This window comes from Cnephaeus nilssonii, assembly GCF_951640355.1.
Source record: "Cnephaeus nilssonii genome assembly, chromosome: 19".
NCBI lineage: Eukaryota > Metazoa > Chordata > Mammalia > Chiroptera > Vespertilionidae > Cnephaeus > Cnephaeus nilssonii.
In genome coordinates, this window is record NC_137090.1 from 3,773,832 (window position 1) to 3,787,391 (window position 13,560).

Genomic DNA, 13,560 nt, shown 5'->3' on the forward strand with positions numbered 1-13,560 from the left:
AAGGAAGCTGCAGATTTCCATGGCCCCAAATAAACACAGCCTGCTCGGGCCATCTGGTGCCCTGGATTCTGGGAGAGGAGGCGGGAGAGGGGAGAATGAGACAAGTTACCCTGGGATGGAGAGAGCAGCTGCCAGGCCCCTTTCCCGCGGTGCTGGGTGAGCCATCCAGAATAGAGGCCTGGGAAGAACAGGTGAGAGGTTCGGCCTGTCCTCTAAAAGGTGGGCGGAGCCAGCCTTCCTTCCCTCCTCCATCCTCCAGAGGCGGAGACTCTAGTGCTTCAGGCACCGGCCCTTCTCCATGGCCTGTGAGTTGGGGTACCACCCAAATTGGCTCTTAAAACTCAACATTAGTCCAATTGGCGTGGCTCAATGGTTGAGCGTCGACCTACGAACCAGGAGATCATGGTTTGATTCCGGTCAGGGCACATGCCCGGGTTGTGGGCTGGATCCCCAGTTTGGGGGCGTGCAGGAGGCAGCTGATCAATGTTTCTCTCTCATGGATATTTCTCTCTCTCCCTTCCTCTCCAAAATATATATACTGAAAACCTTCAACATTACCTGGAAATAGGGAATGTTCAGTATCACGTAGTGGGATTGGATCAGGTCTGGGTTCAAATATTTCTATGTGACTTTGAACTACTAACTCGACCTCTAAGCCTCAGGATCCCCATCAGTAAAATAGAGATTTTACAGCTGCCTGTCAGCAGGCAATAAGAATTAGCTGCTACTAAGGCATGCTAAGGGTGTACAGGTTTTTTGAAGGAATTTCCTTTTACTTCAGAGAGCTGGTGGCTTTTATGTTTTTTTCTCTGCAGCACTGGGGAGGGAAGTCCGGTCTGACTCGCTGTAATCCACACCTTCTCCCCTGAGGGGCTGGGCAGGCAGCACAGAGCATGCGCCCGGGCATGGGTGGGCAACGCTGCCCCCTTCCTGGAAGCGGCTTCCTTTCTGCCTCGTCGCCTGCAAACACCGCGAGGCTTCCAGCTCAGGGTTTGCAGGGCGGGCACAGGCAGGCCTGTTTCCTGGGGTCATGGGAAGGGGGACCAGTTCCTCTTACCACAGTGCTTGGTCTCGGGAAGGTTGTCAGTCTGGGAGAGGAGGAGGGAGACCCCTGGGGAGGCGGCCGAGTAAGGATCAAATGGTGCCGGGAAGGAAGGAGGGGCAGGAAAAGATATGGCGAGAGGGGGATTTGAAGGCGAGGGACGGTGGCTGGGTAGGAGTCACAGCTTCCTTTGTTCCAAGGGTGCAACTGCTTCGGTGCCTCACCCATAAGGCGCGCTCCACCCGCTGGGGGCAGGCCGCACACAGAATGGACAGCATTCATGCTGTGCACTGGGACCGCATGCTGGGCAGGTGGGTTCAAAAGCAGTCACCACCACTTTGGGGTCTAGCTGTGGACTCCCCACACCACACCGTCCTCACCTCCAGGGCCCCAGGGAGGTTGCCCCTGGCTCCTTCAGGAAGGGAAGGGGTGCAGCGGGGAGCTCCCTGAGCTGACCTCCGGGGGAAGGTTATGGAAGCGTTTCCTCATGGGATTGGGACCCACAGAGCCCCCAGAATTTTCCATGTGGAACTGAAGTGTGGAGAAGGCAGCGAGGAACTGAGCCCCCCCAGATTCAGGGCCTCTTCTTTGGTTTCTGAAGTCGAAGCTGTTGGCAGGTGTGGGTTGGGAGCTGCAACATCTGTCCAACAAGGAAGGTGCCCCCAGCATGGGGTGCCCCTCATAGCTGGCACTCGTAAACACGGCAGCTTCCGAGACCTCCCACTCAGAGCTCCCTAACTGCCATGCATTGGGGGACGGGGCTCAGGAAGTCCTTTCTCCCCAAAGCTAAGTGATGGAGGTGGGGGGGGGGGGTGAGACGCACAGAAGCACATGGGTCGGGCCATTTCTGCTTTTAGAATACTGGTGCATTTTTTATTAAAGAAGAGAATAAAGCATTTGCAAATATATTTCTCTCATGTATACTTCAAAGGTGATGCTGGTGGGCTGCTACAGAACAGGGAACAAACAGGCAGGAGCCCTTCCCCCACCCCGACGCACCCACCCCCTCCCCCTAGATGACCGACACGGGAGGGCTGGGAGCTGCCCAGCCCCACAGGACAAAGGGCTCCAAGGTGTGTGGACAGAGGACCGGCCACAGCTCAGCACAGTGCTGCCCAGAGAGCCGGTGGCGCCTCGGGGGAGGCCGGCGTGCTGAAGACCCCTGTACCCCTTAGAAACAAGTAAGGCATGGAGGTTCCCGCTGGGCTCCCAGCGGAGGCCGGGCCACCGCCTTCACCGGGCCGTCTGGCTCCTCGGATTTCTGAGAGTGGCTCAGGGCAGGCTGGGACCTTGGCATCCCTTAGTTGCAGCTGGCCTTTCTAAAGCCTTAACCAAAGAGTAAGCCCCTGACCCCCGGGTCCTCGAGGCCCCCCACCCTGGCAGGAGGGTAAGAGCAGGCTTTTTATGGGAAGGAGACATGTTCTCCATCCGGGTCGCGTTTCAGAACCGTTCAGTGTGGGGCGAGTCTCGGGCCGCCCAGTGAAGGGGGGCAGGGGTGGACGCTGGGGCCGCTGGCTTGTTGCGCATGCCCAGGACGTTCTGGGGGGCAGCAGGTGTGACCTGCTGTGGGGTCAGCTGGGGGGAACATGGGAGTGAATGAGACACGTTATGGTCCCTGAGGTGGGGGTAGGCAGAGGCCAAACTTGAGTTGCAGGTGGGGTGCAGAGATGGGGGCTCCCCACCGCCCAGACCCCTGGAAGGCTTAATGCCCAGAAGGCATTTCCAGGGCTGGAGCCCGAGGAGGCTGGCTCTGAGGGAAACGGTGCACCGCTCGTGTATGGCTGCGAGGGGTTCTGCTCCCCTCCCGATTGGCTACAGATCTGCAGTGGGCTGAGGGTCTCCGGGGAGAAGGCCACCTCACTAGGGCGGGGGCGGGGGTGGGTGTGGGGGGAGGGGCAGGGGGCACTCGGGGCCAGGCTGAGGCTCTCTGCTCTGCATGGCAGGGTCATCTCTGACCTGGGTGGGGCCCTGGGGGTGGGACAGCTGGTGCTAAGGGAATGACAGTGTCACAGCTGGGGAGAAGCAGTGGGTGGTCAAGGAGACCCCGGGAACCGGCCACAGCTGGCTCTGGGGTCCCCCTTCAAGTGTTTCCAGTTGTGGCAAGGGGTCAGGGGGACCTTACATTGCAAATCTCTTAAAAAAAACCCAAACTTTGGGGCAAAACAAAACAAAACAAAAAAAAACAACTGGTCCAGATGGCTTTTAGAAGCCTGGCCACAAATCTAGGGTCAGAAAGCTGGGGGCTGGGAATCCCCAGGGAAGGGGGGACGTTTGGCTTTGAAACTCTTAGCTGTGCCTTGGGCTGACACAGGACGGTGGGGGGTTCTGGGAGGCCAGGCGTGTTGACCTGTGGATCGCCCCCACACCTGCAGGGAGCAGCTGTGCCCCCGCCAGCTCTCTGGAGCGGCCTCCACTGGGATGTACTGCTGCCAAAAGGCTCCCTCACTCACCAGCGGCAGCGGGCCCAGGCTCGAGGGACCCGGGCCCGGCCTGGGGGAGGCTGCAGGCCGGCACAGGGTCACTTGCTGCTGTGGGTCTTGACCTTGGTGGCGTTGATGTCGGCCTTGGTCTTCTGGATCCTGAAGAAGATCTCCTTGAAGAGCGCCTTGTACTCGGGCTGGCTCTGCTCCAGCCGCTTGTCCACGGCCTCCACGTGCTGGCTCAGGCTCTTCTCGCCCGCCTTGGCCTCGCCCTGGCCCTCCTCGCTGCCCCCCAGGTCCCTCCACGAGCTGTCCCGGGAGATGGGCCGCGAGGTCTGCACGCCCGTGTGCCGCACGCCCGCGCGGTGCTGCCGGCACTTGTTCAGCAGCTCCTCGTACTTCTCGAGCAGCGCGTGGTACTGCTCGTCCACCTCGCGCAGGATGGACATGCCCCGCTTGCGCACGCTGTTGGCGTGCAGCGTGAGGTTGCCCGCGTGCCGGCTGGCGGGGTCTTTGGCCACGATGGCGTTGAGCGCCGTGTCGCTGCAGCTCTTGCGCACAGCGTGGCTGGGGGAGGTGGCCGGGGAGGAGACGCCGTCCTGGGCCCCGAACTCGTCCCCGCTGCCTGGCTGGGGGTCATCGGCCTCAGGGGCCTGGGTGAGGGGGGCCAGCAGGGCCTCGGCCAGGTGGTCCTCCCGGCCCAGCAGGTAGGTCTTGGCCTGCTTCATCTGCTGCAGCTCCAGCAGCTCGGCCTCCAGCTCCTGCACGCGGAGGCGACAGCCCTCCATCTGGCTCAGCTGCTGCTCCAGCTCCGAGTACTCCTGCAGCACCGAGGCGAACTCGCGCTCCGCCCGCTCCTTGCGCTGCCGCTCCTGGCTCACCTGGGAGCGCAGCACTCCCACCAGCGTCTGCAGATTCTCATTCTCTTGCTCCAGGGGCCGGGGGCCCAGCTCCAGGGAGGAGCTGTGCAGGCGGAAGGCATCGTTGCACCTGGGAGAGAGAGGGGGGCAGGGGGGCAGGGGCTTTGGTCATGGGCAAGGCCCGGGAGCCCAGCCCCGGACACTTACATCTTTCTGGTCCACAGAGCTGCATATCCTGCTTGTCCCTCTAGATCCGCTCTCGGCCCTTCTCCCTCTGACCTCAAGGGACTGCTTCAGCCAGGTCACCTGGCTCTCTCCTGAGCTCAGCCCGTGGGAGGGATGGGCGGGCCGAGGGCGGAAGTGGGAGTGGAGGAGGTGGTGGGAATGTCTTCCCCAGGCGCCTTCCTGGTCAGTGCGGCCAGGCAGCACCCTCCATGCCTTCCAGGTTCCAGGAACCTCCCTGCCCCGGGCCCCTTTGGGCCTAGGGAAACAGTGCCTCACTATGGCCACCCCAGGCGCTGCAGGGTCCGCCCCTCCCCGTGCTCCTATGCCTCGTCCACACCTCTTTAGTAGGCGCCCCTCAATTACTGTGAGAGGCACTGTCTTTGGCCAGGACCGCATTGAAACGCCCACTAAATACACCACATGTGTTACATTCACAAGTCATCTCCTTGAGGTTGAATGGCCACTGAGGTGTAGTGGTAACCCCTCCTGGCTTACTAACAGGTGACCTTGGAAAGACACTTAACCCTCCGGGTTCAACTTCCTCATCTGAGCAGCGAAGATGATAAACACCTCATGGTAGCCGAAACCGGTTTGGCTCAGTGGATAGAGCGTTGGCCTGTGGACTGAAAGGTCCCGGGTTCGATTCCGGTCAAGGGCATGTACCTTGGTTGCGGGCACGTCCCCAGTGGGGGCTGTGCAGGAGGCAGCTGATCGATGTATCTCTCTCATCGATGTTTCTAGCTCTCTATCTCTCCCTTCCTCTCTGTAAAAAAAAAACACAAACACCTCATGGTACTGCCATGACCATTAAGCTGCTTAGCAGAGTCCTGGGCTCATGGCCAGGGCTCAGCGAACGCCAGCTGCGGACCGTCAGCAACGGGACCAGTCTCGCCAATAGCCCGGACGACGCACCAGCGCTCCTTGCCCACCCTCTCCCTGCTCTCCTGAATGGCATCCTGGGCACTCAGACACGAGTGGCGCCCTCGCCTACCGGGGGCTGCTGGTGCACAGCTCCTTGAGGCAGGGGAAGGTGTGGATGGTGCGCCTGCGCTCCCGCTTCTCCCGGCGCACTCTCAGCTGCTCCAGGCCCCGAAGCTGCTCCACCTGGGCCTGCAGCTCCTCCACCTGGGCCTGCAGGCGCTCAATGGTCTCCGTCAGCCTGGGGGTGGGGTGGGGGACAGGCAGGGGAGGGACTTTAAGGGGAGGGGCCAGCCCTCTTCAGGCAAACTCACTACCATCCCAGGTCCCCAGCCTGGGCTTCTGGGAGAAGGAGCAGGTGTCACACCCCTGGGTCCCTATGCCCACAGCACTCCCAGTCCTGGGCCTCCCCTCGCCACCCCTCCTCCCCATAATCCTCCACTGGGCCCTCACCCGTGGATCTTCTGCTGCGCAGCCTTGCTCTCCAGCACCAGCTTCTGGTTGGTCAGCTCCAGGTCGCGGGCTGTCAGGTCCAGCTGCTCGTACACTTTGGCGTGCTGCTCATTCACGTGCCGCAGCGTGTCCAGCTGTTTGGTCAGGTACTGGGGGTCGGTAGGGGGTGGTGGGTGAGTGACCTTTCAGAACAGGGTTCGGGAGAATGTCTCTGCCTGGGCTCTCCTCCCACTTCTAGGAGCAGGTTTGCTTTGGGGGTAAAGACAGTGGTGCAAGAGGGCTGCCCGGGATGGTGCGCAGGGCGGGCCTCACCTCGATCTCCTGCACCTGCTCCTCGTTGGTGGCGTACATGTGCTGCAGCGACGCCTCCAGCTCCTTGTTCCTCTCCAGCAGTGTCTTCCCCAGCTCAGCGGCCAAGTGCAAGTCTGGAGGGAGGGGCGGGGGGTGGGAGAAGCAACGAGCAGTGTGAGAAAGAAGCCAGAGGACCCCCACTCATGTCTGAGCATTCATTCTCAGCTGGGCCTCGGGGACCCCAAGGCGACCAGGACACGGGGGCTGACTAGGGGAGCCCCCACTTGGGAGGGGATGCAGGCCAGGAGCGAAGCCTGTGCACTGGCTGTTGCTTCTGCCTGGAATGTCCTCGCATCCCCCGCCCCCCCCCCCCCCCCCCCCCCGGCTCATCCCTGTCTGCCTTCAGGTCTGTGCTTCCATGTCCTTTTCTCCAGGAGACTTCTGCCAACTATTGATTTTAATGGCACCTCCCCTGTCCCACACCCTCCCCACTTAGCTTCTTCTCCTTAGCACAGATCACCACCGAGCGCACCCAACAGCGTGCTCCCTCACCTGTCGCCTCTCCTGACTATCAGCTCACAGGGCAGGGGTTTGGCCTGTTAGTTCACGGATACCCCCAGGACCTAGATCAGTACCTGGCACCGAGCAGGTGTATCGATCCTGCTCGAAAGAGTGAGTGAGGAGCGTGTGATGAGACCCAGGGGCAAGTGACTTGGACGATAAAAAGGGAGAGCTCGTCTTCCTGGGGCCGGCGGGCGGCTGGCCATGGGCAGCCTTGGAGCTGGTTTGGGAGGGGACTGGGAGCGCAGAGAGGTGGCGGGGCGGAGGGGCTCGCTGCGTATTAGAGTTTGATGAGGCTTCAGAGCTCTTTGGCGTAACATCCCCATTCTATGGATGGCAGGCCAGAGAGGGGAGAAGGACTGGCCCAGGTCCCCAGCGGGGATGGCAGGCCAGAGAGGGAAGAAGGACTGGCCCCAGGTCCCCAGCGGGGTTGTAGCCATGTTGAAAGCAGAATTCAGGCCTCCTGGTCCCAGTCGGTAGCATGTGGTCCTAGTGTCACGTGCCTTCTCTGAACACTCCTTTCCCTGGGAAACAAGCCGTCCTCTTCCCCCTCAGCCCAGATCTTGTATCTGCAGGACTGGAACCTCCTCTCCCCTCCCAGCCCGAGGTACATGAACACCTGTCAGAGGCTGGGAGGGGACCTGGCCTGGTTTTAGGAGGCGGTGTGGTGGGGCGGGGAGGGACCTATTTGATTTGTTCTGCCAAAATGCCATCCAGGACAGCTGGATCCTTGTCCCACGATGAGGCCCTCAGTCGAGGCCAATGGTATGAATCCCAACCCAGAGGCGTGAAGGCAGCTCTGACGGGGCCGAAGGGCTGCGGGCCAGGGACTGAGCTCGGTACCATGTTCCCTTTCCAGAAAGACAGTGGTGGTTCTAGGACCCCTAGAGGATGGAAGGCCTCCATGCTCCCTCCTGGCAAGTTTCAGAAACAGTGGGTTCAGCGGGCCCCTCCCTTGCACCCAACAAGCGGGGGTGGGGGGTTCCTCTTGGAGAGCCCCAGAGAGCAGTGACTCCAGGTGGGCATTTGAGAGCAGAGCCTGGGCTTGCTTCAGCCGGCTGGGGGGGGGACTGACCTCACCTTAGAAAGCTGGAGGGGACTCTGACCAGCCACCAGCCTGGACCAAAGTCCTAGCCGTCCACTAGGAACAAACCTGGAGTCTGTGCCCACACAGAGGTGAGATTTTAAAACAGGCAGCATGCAGTCTCCAGGCTGGACCTAGGCCAGGTGCGGGGGGCGGGGGGCTGTGCCCAGATGTCACCCAGAGGAGTCCCTGGTTGAGGAGTGCAAAGCCGTGATCCCGGAGCAAGGCTGCAATGACAATGGCTTAGCCTGGACAAACGAGCCGCTCTCCTCAACACCTTCCCCGCCTTTCCTTTCGACAAAATCTCAGCTCAGACAAATCTCAGCTCAGAACCATGAGCCTCGAGCAATTCATTAACCTTCTGATGATGCTGCCAGGGAAACACGGGCTACCTGGCAGGAACCTAGTGGGGGAGTGAGGACACTTGTGGTAGGAATTTATCAGCTGTGAGTTGGGCAAGTCTACAGAGTGAGAGGCTGGATGTGAGGGTTGTGAACCCAGCAAGACCACCCCTAGGGCCACACTCAGCAACCTCTCCTCCCTTGGGAACTGTCAGGTAGCCTGTAAAGAGGCCATTGCTACTGATGTCGCCTGCAAGGGTGTGAGGGGACAGGCTCTGTGGGTGGCCTGCGTGGACCCCCTGCAGAGTCCCAGGGCTCAGAGGGAGCGAGGGATGGTCCTGAACGCTGCCCTCTCTGCTCGCTGCCCGCTCTGCTCGTCCTCCCAGGTGAGCATCGGAGCTGCGGGCATTCCCGCAGCAGCTGAAGTCACACTACAGACCAGGGACGCGGCCCTGGAAGGCATGACTGTGGCCTGGGCCCCCCCAGTGATTCAGGAACGGGAAGAAGGGAACAACAGAAGCTCTGGGGGTGGGGAGACTCTCAGGGACTATCACAGGGAAACTGGATCCTAATGCAAGCTCAGCTGGTCCAAGCTGCCAGGAGGGATCTGGAGAAAGGTCTAGAAGGTGCACGGCCAGGGACTGAGGGGAGCCAGTGCCGGGGAAGGGCAACAGCTTACGGAGGGCTCCAGGGAGGGAGGCCTGGGAGTGGGAGAATCGGGGAGCTGGCTAAGCCAGAAGCCGGAGGAATGAACAGCGGCCACAAGCAGACCACTGGACCAAGCCAGGGAAGGTACAGAGCCTCCCGCCCGTCCCCGGGCCGGACCCCGGGTTTCTGGGTCTCCTGCAGCGGCTTCAGCGGCTTCCCCCTGGACCAGCTGAGTGCTGCCCAGGAGCAACGCCCCAGAAGCCTGCGAGGTCACGGCCAGGAGACGGGGACGTCTTTCGAAAGAAATGCTGAAATCCCACTGCGCTCACTGATTGGGGTCTGGTGGGGCCCCAGGCTCCGGAGCAGGGCGGCAGGAAAGGGACAGGGGACAGGCACAGGGAAGGAGAGACAAGGATAATGGGGGGGGGGGGGGGGGGAGGAGAGGAGAAGGCCATCTACCACCTGGCAGGGCTGCGGGTGTCCCGCTTCCAGCCTACAGGGCCTGAATGTCAGGAACTCTGTGTCCACAGAATTGGGGTCCGGGCACCCAATCTCAGTGCCACGCCGGAGCTCTCGCCGGAGGCTGAGTCTCAAGGTCAGGCGCCCAGGACTTCAAATGTGTGACTCAGCAGCCCTGTCTCGGTGCAAAGAGGCACCCACGGGTCTGCGATGGGAGGCGGGTGCCCGTGCTTACTAACGCATGGCGTTCTCTATTTTTACAAGTGCTGGCAGTGAGCAGCGGACAGGGGGAGCCAGGGACCTTGCTATTGGGGTGCAACAGCATCCCAGTCAGACAGGATGCTGGTGGCCACGCTCCGGGAGTGAGGCTGGGGCCTGCCCTGAGGGGGTGGTGCTGCTCCAGAGCCAGGCTGGCTGGGCAAACTACTTCCCGGGACACTAAGGGGCAGCTAGGGAGCAGCTGGCAGAGAACTGGGGAACTGGGTGTAGAGAAGGGGGCGCAACAGGCATCCGATCCCCAATGGGGCCGGCTTTTGGCAAACACTCATGCCACCCTCCAGCTCTCCACGCTGGCCCCACGGGGGTGCCGCAGTACTTGTGCCTGGGACTTCCTCCAACCCCCCCACCCCACCCCAGCCTCTAAGCCCTACTTCCCATCACGCATGATCTTTCCACGTTGCTCCATGCCTTGTATAGCGTCCCCTACACCCAGAATGCCTGCCCTCCTCCCTCGGCCCGGGGAGCACCTTCCCCCCTCCGCTCAGAGGGGCCTGTGTGTAACCTTCGGGAGTCTGCCTGCCACAGCGCCCCTGTGGCTCCCGCAGTTGCTAGTTTGATCTCCTTTCTGCCTCCTCTGCTGGAATGTGGAGGCCCCCCGAGGGCAGAGGTCACTCCCCCGAGGGCAGAGGTCACTCCCCAGGCTCAGCACTCATTGGTGTTTGGTCAAAAGCTCCTGACGTCTCTGCCACCATCTCAGTACTGGTTTCCCTCCTTGTTCCAGGGCTCTGGGTGCAAGCTGAGGCCAGGAGGGGAGGCTGACTGCAGAGGCCAGAGCAGGGGGCCAGCTGGGACCATCCCCCACCCCGGCCCAGAACAGGCACCCAGCCCAGTGGGAACCGGACACGTCTCCCTCTCTGGGAGCAACACATCTCCCACCCTTACTCCCGGGCTCCTTCCCCCCACATCTGGGCCGGGCATGGCGCCAGAGACTTCCGTAAGGGAGCAGGAGAGAAATGAGACAGCAGTAATATCAGCATCTGCCTCCCGGGAGGGGAGGCCATTTTCCAACCTTTCCTTCTAGGCTGCCTCTTCCATGCAGCCCTCTCATTGCATCCTGTCACCTGCACTCAATTACAAGCCCGCCTCCACCTGGTCCAGTGCCCAGGATCGTGTCTGACCCGAAGGGGAGCCTGATGGGTGTTTGTGGCAAAAGTAGTGCCCAGGGCTGGGAAGGGGTGGTCACAGCCAGTATTGGGCCTCTCGCTCCAGGCAGGGAAGCTGAGGGTAGACTCCGGGGCATAGAGGACGGCAGGGCGCAGCCCAGCACGCCCAGTCCCACACACAGGTGCTCAGAGGCTCTGATTACCCCACATTCCTGAGCACAGGACTGAGCCTCATCTACCAGCAAATCTGGCCACGTGAGGATGTGGGTCAGGGCCAGTAACAAAGGCTCCAGGTCTGGGTAGATGTCTCCCTGAGGTAAAAGCCAGGCCTTGGGGGCCGAGGGTGGAGCCCCAGAGTGTGTGTGTGTGTGTGTGTGTGTGTGCGCGCACTCAATCAGACTTGTGTCCACACCTGCCCACCGGGGGCTGTGGTCACTTCTCCTGGACACGCCTCCAGCCCTGACCTCCAAGAATGAGGTGCTCTTGTGCGGGAGAGGGTGGATTTGACTCCCGTCTAGCAGGCCTTGGCTCTGACCCTCAGGCCTACTCCTCCTTCCGGTCCTAACAGCCGGCTCCTACTCTTAGTGATGTCACTTCGGCCACCTCATCACCACCTTCTAACCCACTTCCAGTCGCCCTCGCTGCTCACAGATGGAGGCGGGAGGTGGCTCCCTCTAATCTGGGCTCTTGCTCAGAATTGCCAAACCTGACCCCCAAACCATGAGCAGTTCGGGAGGGGGCGGGTTTTTTTGGGGGAGGGCCAGGGGACTCCAAATCTTCACCTCTCCCCTGACTGGGTGCCCGCACCCCTATCCCCTCCCTGGGTAGAGGGGAAGGGAGTTGGGGAAACTTTCCGCGAGTCTTAGAGCTCAGGAATTCTGGCAGGGAAGAAGGGTGTCGCTGGATTGGGGATAAGATCATTCTCCCCCTCCCCCCACACACTCCACCCCGCCCAGCCAAACAACCGAGGAGCCACGTCCCGGCCTCCAAAGAATCCCAGCCAGTACTCAGGCCCCCGGCAATATCGGGGGGGGGGGGGTGGCCCTGGGCAGTGCCTGCCTCCAAGTTGGGGTGGGCGAGCTGGGTGAAGTATGTGCCCCTGTCCTTCGGGGAAGAGGAAGACTGTTCCCCCGACTTTTGCAGGTCTTCGCGGGCCCGGGCCGGTCTTCGCGGGCAGCGCGCCCCTTCTCTCCACGTCCCCATTCTCCACCCGCATCACCCATCGGAGTCGGGGCCGCGGGGTGCAGCTCAGCCCTCCCGGGGCTGACACCGCCCAACAATGGAGAAGTGAACAGAGGTCGCGGGGCGCACCTCGCTCCCCGGCCCCCTCCTCCGTGCTCACCCTGCTCCAGGTCCTGCTGGTCGTACCAGTGCTCCTCTTCCTCTGCGGAGAAGTCCTCCATGCCGGCGGCCCTCCGCATGGCCCTGCGGGGGCGGGCGGGCGCTGCGGCGGCGCGGCTCAGGGCCGCGGTGCGGGGCCCGGGACAATGCGGCGGAGGCGGGCCCGGGCTCCCGCGTCGCGGACTCGGGCTGCAGCGCCCCCGCCCGCGCTGCGCCCCTTCGCCATCGGCCGCTGACCTGGCGCCCGCAGCGGGCTGATGCGCCGCGGCGATCTGGCCCGGCCGGGGTGCTGCGGGGCCGGGAACTCCGAGCGGCGGCGGCACAAAGGGTAGAGGGGAGGGGACGGCGGGCGATTAGGCAACAAGGAGGGCCCGGGCCCGCAGGCAGGTCCGGGGAGCTAAGAGTGCGCGGGTGCCACGGCGGACGCCCCTGGCCCACCTCCGGCCCGCGATGCCCCCGGCCCGCCCAGCGACACCCGGAGCAGCGGCCGCATCTCGGCCGGGTTTGCCCGGCGTTTCCCCAACCGCCTAGAGCTTCCCCAACCGCCCGCTCCACGGGGTGGGGCCTGCCACCGCCGGCCAATCAGAAGGCGTATGCAAAGATGGAGGCGGGGCCTGGGGCGGGGTCTCCCTGGTGCCCTGGTTTGGCTGCCAACCCGCCCCTTCCCTCCAGGCTGGGCCCCTTCAGTTTACTAGTAGGTCTCACTGTCTGAAATTATTTTATTTCATTTACCTGTTGTGTTTCTCTAGCTCTGGATCTCCTGACAGCAAGGAACTTACCTTTGTTCACAGCTGGCTGCTCAGTGCCTAGAACAGCCTGGCTTATTGATACCTTCCATGAATGAGTGTTCATTGACAATTACAGTACCCGTAAGAAGTTAAATGTTTAAATGCCTGTGGCTAGAAACCTCAGGCCAGAAGAGGGGAGGTTTGAGGGTGAGTTACGTGCATTCTGGGCCTTCCTCTTTAAGGTTCCATTGCCCTCTCCTTGGGATCCATAGCCTATATCCAATGATACCCATTAAAATAAAAAAGTTTCACCTATCCAAGCATTCTTTCCTTAAAGGAGTTTTCAGACTCCAGCATTCATGTAACTCATTTTTAAAAATATATATATTTTATTGATTTTTTACAGAGAGGAAGGGAGAGGGATAGAGAGTTAGAAACATCAATCAGCTGCCTCCTGCACACCCCTACTGGGGATGTGCCCGCAACCAAGGTACATGCCCTTGACTGGAATCGAACCTGGGACCTTTCAGTCCGCAGGCCGATGCTCTATCCACTGAGCAAAACCGGTCAGGGCATGTAACTCATTTTTATTTTATTTTTTTCTTAATCCTCACCTGAGGATATTTTTTCCATTGATTTTTAGACAGAGTGGAAGGGAAAGGGAAAGACACACAGAGAGAAACATCAATGTGAGAGAGACACATCGATTGGTTGGGACGGGGATCGAGCCTGCAACCGAGGTACATGCCCCTGACCAGAATTAAACCTTCGACCCTTCAGTCCTCGCCGATGCTCTAACCACTAAGC

At 61.2% G+C, this 13,560-nt stretch overlaps 1 protein-coding gene across 2 annotated transcripts; it reads right to left on the minus strand.

Moving 5' to 3' along the window:
- Positions 1-1,907: 1,907 nt before the first annotated feature.
- On the minus strand, positions 1,908-12,538 carry CDR2L (cerebellar degeneration related protein 2 like). 2 transcript variants are annotated; one of them, XM_079797795.1, is made up of 5 exons: positions 12,027-12,538; positions 6,231-6,343; positions 5,919-6,052; positions 5,539-5,706; positions 1,908-4,452 (listed from the first exon to the last, which is right to left on the minus strand). In XM_079797795.1, exons 1-5 carry the CDS (start codon positions 12,103-12,105, stop codon positions 3,561-3,563), a joined length of 1,386 nt encoding a protein of 461 aa, XP_079653921.1. In that variant the 5' UTR covers positions 12,106-12,538; the 3' UTR covers positions 1,908-3,560. The 2 variants fall into 2 exon arrangements, with proteins under 2 accessions (XP_079653921.1, XP_079653920.1); XM_079797794.1 differs by having other exon boundaries at positions 5,919-6,067.
- Positions 12,539-13,560: the final 1,022 nt, after the last annotated feature.